Source organism: Physeter macrocephalus, chromosome 12 (genome assembly GCF_002837175.3).
Source record: "Physeter macrocephalus isolate SW-GA chromosome 12, ASM283717v5, whole genome shotgun sequence".
NCBI classification, from domain to species: domain Eukaryota; kingdom Metazoa; phylum Chordata; class Mammalia; order Artiodactyla; family Physeteridae; genus Physeter; species Physeter macrocephalus.
Genome location: NC_041225.1, coordinates 45874473 through 45888274, shown reverse-complemented (window position 1 = coordinate 45888274; position 13802 = coordinate 45874473). Strand labels below are relative to the sequence as shown.

The 13802-nt window shown below is 53.7% G+C and overlaps 3 protein-coding genes across 10 annotated transcripts; 2 read left to right on the top strand and 1 right to left on the bottom strand.

Moving 5' to 3' along the window:
* The first annotated feature begins 207 nt into the window (after positions 1-207).
* On the top strand, positions 208-2200 carry LOC112063588 (zinc finger protein 513-like). The gene is made up of 2 exons (XM_024118519.3): positions 208-917; positions 1008-2200. Exons 1-2 carry the CDS (start codon positions 302-304, stop codon positions 1829-1831), a joined length of 1440 nt encoding a protein of 479 aa, XP_023974287.1. The 5' UTR covers positions 208-301; the 3' UTR covers positions 1832-2200.
* Positions 2201-2287: 87 nt separating this feature from the next.
* SNX17 (sorting nexin 17) lies at positions 2288-8222 on the bottom strand. Of its 4 annotated transcripts, XM_007108375.4 has the most exons (15): positions 7888-8222; positions 7320-7394; positions 6181-6298; positions 5595-5659; positions 5204-5314; positions 5002-5092; positions 4739-4826; positions 4425-4494; positions 4037-4129; positions 3738-3941; positions 3474-3599; positions 3232-3309; positions 3006-3080; positions 2872-2913; positions 2288-2779 (listed from the first exon to the last, which is right to left on the bottom strand). In XM_007108375.4, exons 1-15 carry the CDS (start codon positions 7948-7950, stop codon positions 2666-2668), a joined length of 1413 nt encoding a protein of 470 aa, XP_007108437.1. In that variant the 5' UTR covers positions 7951-8222; the 3' UTR covers positions 2288-2665. The 4 variants fall into 4 exon arrangements, with proteins under 4 accessions (XP_007108437.1, XP_028352502.1, XP_007108438.1 ...); XM_028496701.2 differs by lacking the exon at positions 5204-5314; XM_007108376.3 differs by lacking the exon at positions 7320-7394.
* A 69-nt stretch (positions 8223-8291) lies between these two features.
* Positions 8292-13569, top strand: EIF2B4 (eukaryotic translation initiation factor 2B subunit delta). 5 transcript variants are annotated; one of them, XM_007108379.4, is made up of 13 exons: positions 8292-8365; positions 8744-8787; positions 9110-9245; positions 9438-9644; positions 9908-9990; positions 10178-10269; positions 10502-10616; positions 10816-10892; positions 11506-11608; positions 11846-11973; positions 12112-12289; positions 12687-12867; positions 13330-13569. In XM_007108379.4, the coding sequence occupies exons 1-13, from the start codon at positions 8332-8334 to the stop codon at positions 13527-13529; spliced, it is 1578 nt and encodes a 525-aa protein (XP_007108441.2). In that variant the 5' UTR covers positions 8292-8331; the 3' UTR covers positions 13530-13569. The 5 variants fall into 5 exon arrangements, with proteins under 5 accessions (XP_007108441.2, XP_007108442.2, XP_028352498.1 ...); XM_007108380.4 differs by having other exon boundaries at positions 8293-8365; positions 9441-9644; XM_028496697.2 differs by having other exon boundaries at positions 8327-8393.
* The last annotated feature ends 233 nt before the right edge of the window (positions 13570-13802 follow it).

Genomic DNA, 13802 nt, shown 5'->3' with positions numbered 1-13802 from the left:
CTGATGGAGGCACTGGAAAAAGGTATCAGGCCTCTGCCTTGTGTATTTTTACTTTCTTATCCCAAGAATCAGTTAATTATTTAATTATTAATTCATTTCAGTATGTGGTCCACTGTGAGCCCTTGATCTTTTTCCATTCATTGGTCCTATGTACAACTCTGTCATCACTAGGTTAGTCCAGACTTGGAGGTAGATGATTTGTGTTGAATTTTTAGGATCATTGAAGAGAAGGGTGGAGCCCAGCAAGTGGGGAGACTGCAAGTGAGAAAGGGAGTTTGGAGTCTGTTCCTAGCCTGTGTTGATGTCTCTTCTCATGTCTGTCTCACCAGGAGACTCTCTGGGGGCCAGGCCTGGGCTTCCCTATGGGCTGAGCGACGACGAGTCTGGGGGCGGCCGGGCACTAAGTGCGGAGAGTGAAGTTGAGGAGCCAGCCAGGGGTCCAGGGGAGGCCAGGGGTGAGAGGCCAGGCCCAGCCTGCCAGCTGTGTGGGGGGCCCACAGGTGAGGGGCCGTGTTGTGGGGCAGGAGGGCCGGGTGGGGGGCCCCCGCTGCCCCCACGGCTACTATACTCATGCCGCCTCTGCGCCTTCGTGTCCCACTACTCGAGCCACCTGAAGCGGCACATGCAGACACACAGCGGGGAGAAGCCGTTCCGCTGTGGCCGCTGCCCCTACGCCTCAGCCCAGCTCGTCAACCTGACGCGACATACTCGCACCCACACTGGCGAGAAGCCCTACCGCTGTCCCCACTGCCCCTTTGCCTGCAGCAGCCTGGGCAACCTGAGGCGGCATCAGCGCACCCATGCGGGGCCCCCCACTCCTCCCTGCCCGACCTGTGGCTTCCGCTGCTGTGCTCCACGTCCTGCCCGGCCTCCCAGTCCCACAGAGCAGGAGGGGGCAGTGCCCCGGCAACCTGAAGGTAAAAAGCCAGGGACCAAAGAACCTGGGACGTGGGTGGGTGGCCTTAGGGGTACTTGGATTCATAGCCCAGGTCTCACTGTCTCCACAGATGCCCTGCTGCTTCCAGATTTGAGCCTCCATGTGCCACCAGGTGGTGCCAGTTTCCTGCCGGACTGTGGGCAGCTGAGGGGTGAAGGGGAAGGCCTATGTGGGACTGGATCAGAACCACTGCCAGAGCTGCTGTTCCCTTGGACCTGCCGGAACTGTGGACAAGAGCTGGAAGAGGGGGAGGGTAGTCGGCTGGGAGCGGCCACGTGTGGGCGCTGCATGCGAGGAGAGACTGGAAGCGGTGCCAGTGGTGGACCCCAGGGCCCCAGTGACAAAGGCTTTGCCTGTAGCCTCTGCCCCTTTGCCACTCACTATCCCAACCACTTGGCTCGGCACATGAAGACGCACAGTGGCGAGAAGCCCTTCCGCTGTGCCCGCTGTCCTTACGCCTCTGCTCATCTGGACAACCTGAAACGGCACCAGCGCGTCCACACAGGAGAGAAGCCCTACAAGTGCCCCCTCTGCCCCTATGCCTGTGGCAACCTGGCCAACCTCAAGCGTCACGGTCGAATCCACTCTGGGGACAAACCTTTTCGGTGTAGTCTTTGCAACTACAGCTGCAACCAGAGCATGAACCTCAAACGCCACATGCTGCGGCACACAGGCGAGAAGCCCTTCCGCTGTGCCACTTGCGCCTATACCACGGGCCACTGGGACAACTACAAACGCCACCAGAAGGTGCACGGCCATGGTGGGGCAGGAGGGCCTGGCCTCTCTGCCTCTGAGGGCTGGGCCCCACCTCACAGTCCCCCCTCTGTTTTGAGCTCTCGGGGCACAGCCCTGGGTGCCACTGGTAGCCGAGCTCTCCATACAGACTCACCCTGAACTAGGTCCTTCTCCCCTAGGGCTCTATGGATTAGCCCTGACCCTCCTGTATGTTTTATACAGATGGACCAGAAGCCACCTTTACCTTCCTCCCCCGCTGGCCAGGGGCTCCACACAGACTAACCTAGGCACTATACGGACCAGTCCAAACCCCATGGGCGGGGGGCCCATATGGACCAGGGGGGCCTTGCCTTGACTGATGCGACTTCATAAGCTCAGTGAGAAGGGCCCTGTATCCACCTCCACTGATCCCAGGGGCGGTGGATGAACTGGCTGGGGGACTGTCCAGCCTCGCACCTGTTTATTTAACTTATTTCAGTGCTTTATAATAAAGGAAACACTAACAAAGCCACGTCTATGCTGAGTTGGCAGTGGCAAGCACGGCTTGGCCTCACCCTTAGCACAGCAGTCCGTGCTGTGGTGGGGGGAGCAGGGGCAGTGAGAGGGAACCAGAGGTAGGCAGCAATCAGGCTGAGTTTAATGACGGGGAGCTGGGCCAGACCATACACAGACCTCTGCCCATCCCCTTGGCTCATGGCCCCGAGAAGCCAGAAGCAGCCTGGGGGGAGTTGTGGTTCCTCCCCAGGCAGGTAGCCATGGTCCCGTGGACTTTGTGCAAAATACTAAATGCTAATTTGGCATTGAAGGCCAGCTCTGAGCGATCCTTTGTATAGCCAGCCCTGGGGAGGGAAAGGGAAGGCAGGTTAGGAGGCCCCTGGCCGAGGAGAAAAGGGGACGATACGAAGAAAAATACCCCAGTTTGGGGGATACAGGCACAGGGCAAGTTTCTGAACACTCCTCCAGGGTAGAGGGCAGACATCCGAGCTCTGGAGGTCACAGATCCTCGTCTCCAATGCCCTCAAAGGCGAAATTGCCGTGGACATCACTGGCACTGGCATCTGTACTGGGAGCGCCAATCCCCCGCAAGCTCACGGCACTCAGCTTGCTCTGTAATAAAGGCAGGGTTGGGGTCAGAGGGCTCAAGCCTCCCTAAGGTCCCCTACAAACACCAACCTCACCAACCCTCGTGGGAAACTCACTGAGAGTTTGACCATGGACTCCCGGCTGGCATCAGGTGACTCCTGGGGAGGAGGAGGCAGAGGTGTCAGAGACCTCACTGGGGAGGTGACACAAGGCCTGGGGGCTGGGGGACTGACTAGGGAGTAGTACTTACAAGCAGCGGTGGGGATTTCACGGCTTGCTGGCTGTCTGAGCGTCTCAGGGTGCCCCCCACCCGCCGGCGTAGCATCTGGGGATGGAGACGTGAGGTGCTGATAAGGGCTGATCACTCCCTTTGGAATCCCAATCCCTTCCCCTCCCTCTCAGGAGAGGCGTCACACCTAGGACAGAAGGCAGGGAGAGCCCACCACTCGGCTGCTTGGTCTGTGCTTGCTGCTTACCTTCCTGATACTGCCGCCGGATTTCTTCACCATCAGTTCATCTACCATGGACTGCAAGCAGATGCTCATCATGATAGCCTGAGGGCAAGGAGAGAGCTCAGCCTGACTAGAGTGGTCACCCTGAGCCCAGCACCCCTAAGACAAGGGCTCCCACTCACATGGAGTCCTGGAAGCCCTAGACTTGGGTATCTAAGAGAGACGGTGCCATGGGCTCCAGAGGAGGCCTGAGGGTGGGCTCACACCTGGGGGCTGGTGATGGTGACCCACTGTAGCCGGTCCTTGCTCATGAGGTATTCAAAAGCCAGTTCCAGGCGCACCTCACCCCGGCCCCGACCTGGGCTGCTTGTGCCTCCACTGGGCAGTGGCACCTGGGAGAGGAAGGGTAAGAATTAGGCTGAGCTCATTCTGACCGATGTGCCTCTCCCTGACCCACTCCAGCCCATTCCCGAAGCTCAAGGCTTGCCGGGCCTCCATCCCAAAGGTCTCCCCCTCCTACCACAACTCACAGAGGAGGTGACCCGCCAGCACCGCATGCGGGTGACCCGGAAGGAGCCTTCACGGAGTTGCTGGCCAGGCAGGCGGAGCTGGAGGCTAAGCTCACTGTTGCCTGCGCTCACCACCACGGGACAGTCCTTCTCCGGGAAGTCAGCCACACAGGCATCGAAGCGCAAGTAGCCATAGTGCCGCAGCGTCTGGGCCAGCCGCAGGAACTGAAACCCAGTCAGCAAGCGGGACAGGTCAGGAGGGGAAGTGGGACAGCCCAGAGGAAGCAACCCCTGGAGGGAGACAGGGAGGCAGGGCTCACCTCCTTCTTGGAGACCTTCTCTTGCAGTGATTTGAGCTGCCGGTGCTGCTCCTTGGTAACTAGGATCCATCCACGCTCAATGTCTGATACTGTCTACAGCGGAGACAAGGGGTGGGGTGTTCGGGGGTCCCAGTCAGAGACCCAAAGAGTGTCCAGTTACCTCTGTCCAGCCTGACCCCTAGCCCCACATTTGAGCAAGCTCTTCGCAGTTGAGTCCTTGACCATATCAGCTTACAAAGCAGGGAGAGCAGAGGTTGTGCCAGATGCCCTGAGAGTATTCTAGAAACTTCCCCATGAACTGGCAGTAAAGATATGAAAGGAGTGTTCTTGGCAGAGGGACACCAGAGCCATTTTCAGGGGAAGGGTTCTGAGGCAGCTCCAAGCTCACCTGAGCATAAAGCAGGTTCAGGCCAACCCGGTTCTCCATGACATCGTCATCATAGGCAGAGTCCCAATAACTGTGAGGCCAAGGGGTGGAAAGGGGTAATGGGGCTAAGCTGGGGGAAGGCAAGAGGCAGAATGGAAAAGGGGCAAAACCGGAGCAATCTGGAACTATGGGGCTAATGGTGATACAGTTGGAGGAAGCTTGGGAGGCCTGGTACAAACAGCCAGCACTACCCCCTTGTCCAGATTATTCTGTCTCAAAACGTGGCCCCATAATCCAGTCCAGCACCCTCTCCCTCCTCCAAGCCCAGCCCTGACCTCTTCCTTAGCACAATCTTATACTCTTGACTCCGAAGACTGGCAACAGACACATAAGGCAGCTCAAACTCTTGCAACTTCCGTACAACTATGGGTTTAAAAAAAAAAAAAAAAAAAAAAAAGAAAGAGAAGAAAGAAAATGTCATGAAACTCCGGGGAGAGAAATCAAGAGAGAAGCCCTGGGGAAATACCACATTCTTGGGGGAGACAGGCAAATTCACTAGTGGAAACAGAGGGAAGCTGTAAAGTCCAGACAAACTCACACGAAAAGGCTCCATCCTCTTTTTCTCGAACTAGAAAGAGACTAAAGTATCCGATCAAGTCATCTGGAAGATCCAGCTTTGCAGCCACAGCCTAGGAATAGGGAAGGAAATACAGCTCATCATGCTGGATGGTTCCAATCACCCCAAGCCTGGGAACCTGGGGTGCAGGGGGAGGAGGGGCAGTGCAGAACAAGCGCCTCACCTCCAGGACATCCTCAGTCTGATCTGAAGTTAGCACATTGACCAGAACTTTCTGCCCGTTGCTAAGCAGCACTTCCAAGGAGACCTCTTCTGTTGGGACCTGCTGTGTCTCCTGGTTGTGAGCATACACGGGAATGGGAGGCGCCTTGTGAACAACATGCCCAGCGTCCAGCTCTGACCCTTCCCAACTATGTTGTACTGTAGGTCCCTCTGGTGACATTATTCTCAGCTGTTTAATTATAGACTGGGTTTCCTTGATTTCACTGGCACAGCAGAAGCCTCATTCCATACAGAAAGGTGCCAGGATGGCTCCTCTGTACCCACCTCATTAAAATGATGTGGCCCTGCAGGAAGGTGCTTCCCTTAAATCTTGGTCCCATCCAAAGACTTACCTGTTGCGCCCGACGCAGGAAACTATTGAAGGTCTCACTGCTCCCAAGCAATGGGTCTTGTCGAACTGTGGGGACAAGAGAATGATGTTCTAATAACTTATGATTCCCTCTTGGATCCCCCTAGTTCTCTTTTTGGCAGGCCCCCCAGGTCCCCTTTCCTGGGCTGATGGTGGCTTGTCACATCTCCCAACTGGCCTCACCTCACTCACTGTTTGCATAAATTCTTCACCTGCCCCACCCTTGGCTACCATGTAGTTGAGTCCACTCTACAGAACTAGGGAAAAATAATGTTCATCTAAAGCACATCAGATACAAATTAAGTTCTCCCCGCCGATCGAAACTGCTTTAAGACTAGTCAGTGCTATGTTAGTATTTCTCAAAGATGTCAGTGCCCAAATTGCTTTGCTGGTACCTAGATACCAGAGCATCCTTGCATGCTATTTACTTTTGCTAATTAAATAATGGATAAAACAATAGGCTTCCCAGATCTACAGATTCCTTCAGGACCTTCTACAAAATCAGCTGTTTTGAGTCTCTCTCCATAGTCCTCAACAGAGTCAGCCTAAAGTTCCCTCCAACCACTCACCAGCTTGCATGTACTTCTCTAACTGCTCTCTCCTCTGTTCTACCTCAGCGGGTGTCAGAGAGAAAAGCTTCTTTGGGGGAAATGCAGGAAGCACATTGGCCCCATATTCCTTCCGAAGCTATTTGGAGAAAGAGATACAACTCTTCACATAAACACAGCAAATGAGAAGAGGCAATCCACATTCATAATGTTCTCTTGGGCTCCCCCCCTTCCCTTTCTTTAGTCCCTGCTCCCCTGGTCATCCAGGAAATCATTCCTTTGGCAGGGGCAGCATCCCAACGGAGCCGTTCCTCTGTCCTAGATATATGTTCTTTCCAATCTTACAATGTACAAGTCAGTCCCTCCACAGTGTGGGAAGGGTTTGTATAGGGCCAGGGCCTAGGGAGACCCTTGATTATCTAGCAAAGCTGTGTTCATTGAACCCTCACAGGAAGCAAAGGGCTTTGTAAGGAAAGTTTATGTGAACAGTTAAGTAATAGCTAAATATATTCACAAAGTACTTTAGGACTTAAAGGGACTTTGCAGATCAATGACTCCATTTTTCAGTTGTAGAAGCTGAGGCCCAAAGAAATCAGGTAGCTTGCTCAGGGTTGCACAACTAGTTATCAGTAAAACCAGAACTCTGTACCGAGTTAAATACAGAGCTCAGAATCTGGTGAGGAGAACAGAAAATCATTACATCACAGACACATAAGGATAACTGGAAGAGCTACACCCGCTCAGGTGAGTCAAGGAACACAGACAAACTGGTGAATGGTTTGTATCAATATGAGCAGGGAAAAGAATTTCAAGTTGCAGCTCAGATGACAGAAGGACAGTGCTTTGGCAGCTTAGGGGGAAGGGTTGTCGTTTCCTCCATGCACAGGCACAGGCAGTGTACAGGCTGTGTAAGATGGGAACAGAGAAGAAAGGAGGGAGTATGTGAGTATAGGCAAGAGCAGTTAGTGGCAGACATTAAGCTTCCTGGGTGTTCCCCGGAAATGTCAGACGATAAGATAAGGCACCAAATCCTTCCCTATGGCAGTGACTAAAGGGGAACTACAGCCTACGGGAAAGCGACGAGGAGGGAAATGGAGACACTGATGCCCAGGTGTAGAAAAGGGCTTGAAGCTGCCTCAAGGCAGGGGTGCTAGTCCCACCTGCTCGTGCAGCCCCAGGAGTTGGCTGTAGCGCACCCGACAGTGCAGGACTCCATTCACGTGAATGTTATAGGCCTGAGGACACAAAAGCAGGCAAGCAGTTTAGGGTCGCGGTCTTGTTTAGGGTCACTCGCCTCGCTCGCCATTTTGGCGGGGCTTGAGAACCCTGGCCGGAAGTTGCCTGCCACAGCTCCGCCTGAGCAACGCGCCGAGATCTTTCAAAGGTGGCCAGTCGATTTTCCCCAGAGCCAGGTCCCAAAGCAGAAGGGCCAGTCGGGGGAAACCCGGGCGCTCAGGCTGCAGTCTTCCTCCCCAAGAGGCCAGGGACGCCCACAAGAGTAGCCGCGGCCCGGCCGGGGGAGGCGATGCGGCCGAACAAAGGACCTACAAGAGCTGGGGCGACCTTTGGATGAATCTGAGACGTAATATAAGCTCCCAGCCAGGCCGTCGGGACTCGGCGGCCTGTGACCAGGCCCGAAAGGTGGCGGCCAGACTTCGGAGGCCGCTCGGAGAGGGCTCCGGCCCGTTATCCCCGCCCCTGCCCGGCCGGGCTCCGGCCGCTCCTCACCACGTAGGCGGAGCCGCCGCTGTCCCCGCTGCGGGACTCGGTTTCAGGAATGGAAAAGTGCATGTTCCCTGCGGCAGGGCCCGGCCGGGTCCGGACTGTGAGGGCCACAGCGGCTTTGCACGCTCGCCTCCGCTCCTCAGCGCGTCCCCGCAGCCTCGCTCGCCATTTTGGGGGGAGACCTCCGATCAGAGGTGGGAAGGGCTGGGGACGTCCGCTCTGGGGCGCAGCACCCCCGGCATCCTGGGAACTGTAGTCTAAAGGGCAAGAGCCGACAGCCGGGATTGGGAGCCCAAAGCTGAGAAGGCCCTTATCGCGACCCGTAGCCAGGGGCAGAGCCCCAGAGCACTTCGGGGCTTGTAGTCCGGTTGGGGCTGCGCGCCGAGGCTGTCGGCCCAGGGGCGCTGTAGTCCCTGTGACCCAGGCGGGCGGAGCCTAGGACGGAGGATGATGGCTGCCGTGGCCGTGGCTGTTCGTGAGGGTGAGTGAAGGGCCGAGCGCACAAACAGGTACGCGAGCGGACAGGCGCCGGACGGCTACTGATGGGCCCTGAGTACCTCTGGGCCCTGTCGTTCGGTTCCCGCGCCACGCCGGACTCTGGTCCGCACTGCCTCGGGCGCACTCCGTTCCGCGTACCGGCTTGTTCCTCCGGGAGGTGTGCGTGCTCCCTCCTTCCCCCGCCCCCCTTCCCTTTGATCCTGCCGCGCACTGCGTCCCCCGCAATGATCCCCGGCTAACCTCTCGCCTAGTGGCGGACCCGTGGTCATGCAGACCCAGCAGCCAACAGCGCCGAGTACGTGTCCCCGCAAACCCTCCCGGAGCCTCTCTGGTTCACTTTGTGCCCTGTTTTCTGATGCAGACTCGGGATCTGGGATGAAGGCGGAGCTTGTTCCTCGGCCTGGGGTAAGTGCGGGTGCCCTCCCTAGCCGCCTGTCAGGCGGTACGCAGGAGGCCCTGTCAACTTCATTCCGACCCAATCTTCATCCCCGTTTCACTTTATTTCTTGGTAAAGCCAGGAGATTTTACAGAGCTTTTTCAGCCCTAATGGTAATGTGACTGTGACCTGCAGGAGAAACTTCGATCCCTGTGGGCTCTAAGCTCGTAACAGGTAGCTGCTGAGACTTAGGAAGGATTAGGGATCTTGTGGGAGACTAGAAGTATCCAGTAGTGTTTATTCATTTTTGGAATTGTTGGGGAAGAGCAATGTTTTGTGTCTGTGTCTTAGGCAGGGGGGAGGGAGATGACCCAAGAAGAAAAGCTGCAGCTTCGGAAGGAAAAGAAACAGCAGAAGAAGAAACGGAAAGAGGAAAAGGGGGCAGAACCAGAAACTGGCTCTGCTGTATCTGCAGCCCAGTGTCAAGGTGCGGGGGCTTAAAAGGGCCGGGGTGTGGAGCCGGTAAAGGGATGTGGTGGGAGAGAAGAGGGGGAGACAGGACAAAGTTGGTTTGAACAAATGAAAAGGGAAAAAGTTTAGATAAACAGGAAAAGAAGCTTTGGTTGGGGCATAGCTATTACCTACCTGGGGCTTGGGCACCTCTTCCTTCTACCTTTAGCAGGCCTGACCAAAGACCTGCCTGGACTGGACAGTCAGTTGGGCAGTGCCAAGGAGAAGGTTCCAGCAGGTCGGAGTAAGGCTGAACTTCGAGCTGAAAGGCGGGCCAAGCAGGAGGCTGAGCGGGCCCTGAAGCAGGCAAGAAAAGGGGACCAAGGAGGGCCACCTCCTCAGGCCTGCCCCAGCACAGCTGGAGAAACCCCCTCAGGTATCTTCACTTCAAGACCTCTGTTGATTCAAATGCCTATGTTAGCTCAGGCTTCCCCACAGTAAAACAGCTCCCAATTTTCACCTTGGTTCCTAGAGTTCACAATTCTCTCCTTAACCTCATCTTACCCCTGTTTCTTTTTCTACTCTTTTTTCCTGTTTTTTTCTATCTCTCTCAAATCTTTCTTGATGTCCCTTATGCCTTGAAAGCAGATTTCTCATTATCACCTACAGTGTCTTGAAAACACGATTGTTATCTTCTAGGAGTGAAGCGTCTACCCGAGCATAGTCAGGTTGATGACCCCACGCTTCTGAGGAGGCTTGTTAAAAAACCAGAACGACAGCAGGTAGGAAGTGGGTTTGGTGTGTGGCCAGAAAGAGCCTAGGGAGATGGAATAGAGGGAGGAAAGGTGCTTGGGGCAAAGTGAGGCCCTGGAAAAGGATGGGTATTTGGCTCACCATCTTCTTCTTGCCCAGCATTATCCCACAGTTTTAAACTCTGGGCCCTTGGTCCTGTTCCCCTGTTTTGTCAAGGTTCCTACACGAAAGGATTATGGATCCAAAGTCAGTCTCTTCTCCCACCTGCCCCAGTACAGCAGACAAAACTCTCTGACCCAGTTTATGAGGTAGGAGCTTATGAAATTGTCATAACTTTTACATATGAGGAGTTTTAGTAATTCTGTTTTGAAAGTGACTGGAAACTTGAGGTTGAATCTGTGGAAAGAAGCATGAACACAAGGCAGAACTCAGAGGAAATGGGGGTGTCTGTGCGAGTGAAGGAGGTTCCTTTTCATCAGGGGCAGGTGGGTGGTAAGTGCTCAAGTTCCCTTGCAAAGTGTGACACCGCCATCCCATCAGCATCCCATCCTCTGTGATCCACCCAGCCATGGTGCGACTTGGCCTGCAGTACTCCCAGGGCCTGGTCAGTGGCTCCAACGCCCGGTGCATTGCCTTGCTTCGTGCCTTGCAGCAGGTATGTCCCATCTTGTTACCTCTTATGATCCAGCCTCTCCTTCCCCAGCAATACCTCAGCTTCTCGAACCCAGAGTCATCTCAGGGGGGAAGAGGGAATGACTCCACCCTCAGAAGACTTTCCTCAGAAGCTTACCCTATCCCCCTTCCAGAGACTTTTGTTGGGGCTCATTTTGCTGATCAATTTGTGTACCCTACAGGTGATCCAGGATTACACCACACCTCCCAGTGAAGAACTGTCAAGGGACCTAGTAAATAAACTAAAGCCCTACTTCAGGTAAGGATGACCACTGCACATCCACTCCCACTCCACCTTGCTCAATCCTTTTCTTGGATCCTTTTTCTTGCTCTTCTACCTCTATTTTCATTTTTCTGTCTTCTCTCTTTTTTTTTTTTAAATTTATTTATTTAGCACATCCACTCCCACTCCACCTTGCTCAATCCTTTTCTTGGATCCTTTTTCTTGCTCTTCTACCTCTATTTTCATTTTTCTGTCTTCTCTCTTTTTTTTTTTTTAAATTTATTTATTTATTTATTTATTTATTTTTGGCTGTGTCGTTTCTGTGCGAGGGCTTTCTCTAGTTGCAGTGAGCGGGGGCCATTCTTCATCGCAGTGCGCGGGCCTCTCACTGTCGCAGCCTCTCTTGTTGTGGAGCACAGGCTCCAGACGCGCAGGCTCAGTAGTTGTGGCTCATGGGCCTAGTTGTTCCGCGGCTTGTGGGATCTTCCCAGACCAGGGCTCGAACCCGTGTCCCCTGCATTGGCAGGCAGATTCTCAACCACTGCGCCACCAGGGAAGCCCTCTGTCTTCTCTTTAAAAAAATGTTTTGAAATGTGAAAGCTTTGTGAGCTGTGAAGAGTTGCACAGATGCAAGGTGTTGTTGTTGTAGCTTCCTGACTCAGTGCCGTCCCCTGTCAGCGAGCATGTACAACGCCATCAAGTTCCTTAACAAGGAGATCACGGGTGTGAGCAGCTCCAAGCGGGAAGAGGAGGTGATGAGTATGAGGAATGAGCAAGGCATGCACCGGGGGGATAGAGCTGGAAACGTTCGGGGCTCCCAGAAGGGGCAACTCTCTGGTCTGCCTGGTCAAGGGTTAAGGAGGTGGTGGGTCTGTCTGACCTGGGCCCCCTTTAGGCCTCTCATTATATGCATATTCAAGCATCCAGCATGATAATCAAAGGGTAAGTTGTATTCATTTCTTGTTCCATAAGTATCTTGCTCCATTTAGGCCAAGTCAGAACTTCGAGCAGCCATCGATCGATATGTGCAAGAGAAGATTGTGCTTGCAGCTGAGGCAATCTCACGCTTTGCTTATGAGAAGATCAGTAATGGAGATGTGATCCTGGTATATGGATGGTATGGGCCAGACCCTATGACTGAGAAAATTGGGGAGTGAAATGATTTGAAGAAGGAACTGCCCCTTTGCCCTTTAGGAATGAGCTGACCATCAGTCAGTGACATTTATAACTGAATCCTCCTCTCCATTCACTCCAGCTCATCTCTGGTATCACGAATTCTTCAGGAGGCTTGGGCTAAGGGCCGGCGGTTTCGGGTGGTAGTGGTGGACAGCCGGCCACGGCTGGAGGGAAAGCACACGCTACGTTTTCTGGTCCGTGCTGGGGTCCCTGCCTCCTACCTGCTGATTCCTGCAGCTTCCTATGTGCTCCCAGAGGTGAGGGCAGAGGAAAAGAACTCCAAAGTTGGAGTAAAAGGGTATAGTATTATAGACATAGTCTCGCCTTCCCAACATTGCAATTGTCTAGAAATACTAGAATTATACAGCTGTGTTTATATTTAGTAGGAGAAGCATCTACAGCATGTTACACAGCATGTCTAGCTATTGCAAGAACCTTATGTAAAACTAGTAGCTGCTGAGAGGGAACAGGGCAAAAGAGTTTAGTTTTCCTGTGGGTGGTGTGGTGAGTCAATGGTCAGGTGTTTTCCAAGAGCCTTTATTAAGATTTGTTACCCATTGCCTTAATATTGCTGTCCTGGGTAAGAGCTGGGAACCTTATTCTGCATTGGTCACACATGACATTTTTTTTCCTCCTCTCTACTCTCCAAAATAGGTTTCTAAGGTGCTGTTGGGAGCTCATGCACTCCTGGCCAACGGGTCTGTGATGTCACGGGTAGGGACAGCACAGCTGGCCCTGGTGGCACGGGCCCATAATGTGCCAGTGCTGGTCTGCTGTGAAACATACAAGTTTTGTGAGCGTGTGCAGACTGATGCCTTTGTCTCTAATGAGCTAGGTAAGGAGGCCCAGGAGGGCAGGAGAGAAGCTTCCAGGGACCTGAGAAGATTTGGGAGGGTGAGGGGAGGTTGAAGTACAACTTATTTTTTATTTTTATTTCTTTTATAAATTTATTTTATTTATTTATTTTTGGCTGCGTTGGGTCTTCGTTGCTGTGCGCGGGCTTTCTCTAGTTGCGGCGAGTGGGGGTTACTCTTCATTGCGGTGCGTGGGCTTCTCACTGCGGACACGGGCTCTAGGTGTGCAGACTTCAGTAGTTGTGGCTCACGGGCTCTAGAGCGCAGGTGCAGTAGTTGTAGCGCACGGGCTTAGTTGCTCTGCAGCATGTGGGATCTTCCCGGACCAGGGCTCGAACCTGTGTCCCCTGCATTGGGCAGGTGGATTCTTAACCACTGTGTCACAAGGGAAGCCCACAGCTTATTTTTTTTAAGTACATAAAAGGGTACACCTCCCATTGCAGATGACCCTGACGATCTGCTGTGTGAGCGAGGAGAACGTGTGGCCCTGGCTGACTGGCAGAACCACTCGTCCCTACGGTTGTTGAATCTGGTCTATGATGTGACCCCCCCAGAACTGGTGGATCTGGTGATCACGGAGCTGGGCATGATCCCTTGTAGTTCTGTACCTGTTGTGCTGCGAGTCAAGAGTAGTGACCAGTGAGTGGGGGAACACAGGGTCAATAAATGACATACTCCCTACACTTAGCAACTCTGCTGCCTTTTATCTCTTTTAGCATCGCCACCGCTTAGGTTAGGAGTCCAGACTCTCCAGCCCCTCTTAGCACCTGCTACCAACCTCCATGCCAGTGCTTTGGGGCCAAAGTGAAGGTCAGTATGGAGACCAAAAACTATCCAAGTCATCAACCATTTATTGAGCATCTATGTGCCAGACACTGAGCTAGATATGAGGAAAAGTATAATAAGGACAAATAAG

Excerpts from the sequence above, each read along its gene's own strand:
- LOC112063588 (XM_024118519.3), top strand. The coding sequence starts at position 302 with ATGTCTCTTCTCATGTCTGTCTCACCAGGAGACTCTCTGGGGGCCAGG. Across the intron at positions 918-1,007 it reads AGTGCCCCGGCAACCTGAAG|ATGCCCTGCTGCTTCCAGAT; the intron begins GTAAAAAGCCAG and ends CTGTCTCCACAG.
- SNX17 (XM_007108375.4), bottom strand. The coding sequence starts at position 7,950 with ATGCACTTTTCCATTCCTGAAACCGAGTCCCGCAGCGGGGACAGCGGC. Across the intron at positions 7,395-7,887 it reads GCGGCGGCTCCGCCTACGTG|GCCTATAACATTCACGTGAA; the intron begins GTGAGGAGCGGC and ends TTGTGTCCTCAG. Across the intron at positions 3,600-3,737 it reads GCTGGCGGGTCACCTCCTCT|GTGCCACTGCCCAGTGGAGG; the intron begins GTGAGTTGTGGT and ends TTCCTCTCCCAG.
- EIF2B4 (XM_007108377.4), top strand. The coding sequence starts at position 8,650 with ATGCAGACCCAGCAGCCAACAGCGCCGAGTACGTGTCCCCGCAAACCC. Across the intron at positions 8,788-9,109 it reads AGCTTGTTCCTCGGCCTGGG|GCAGGGGGGAGGGAGATGAC; the intron begins GTAAGTGCGGGT and ends TCTGTGTCTTAG. Across the intron at positions 9,246-9,437 it reads ATCTGCAGCCCAGTGTCAAG|CAGGCCTGACCAAAGACCTG; the intron begins GTGCGGGGGCTT and ends TTCTACCTTTAG.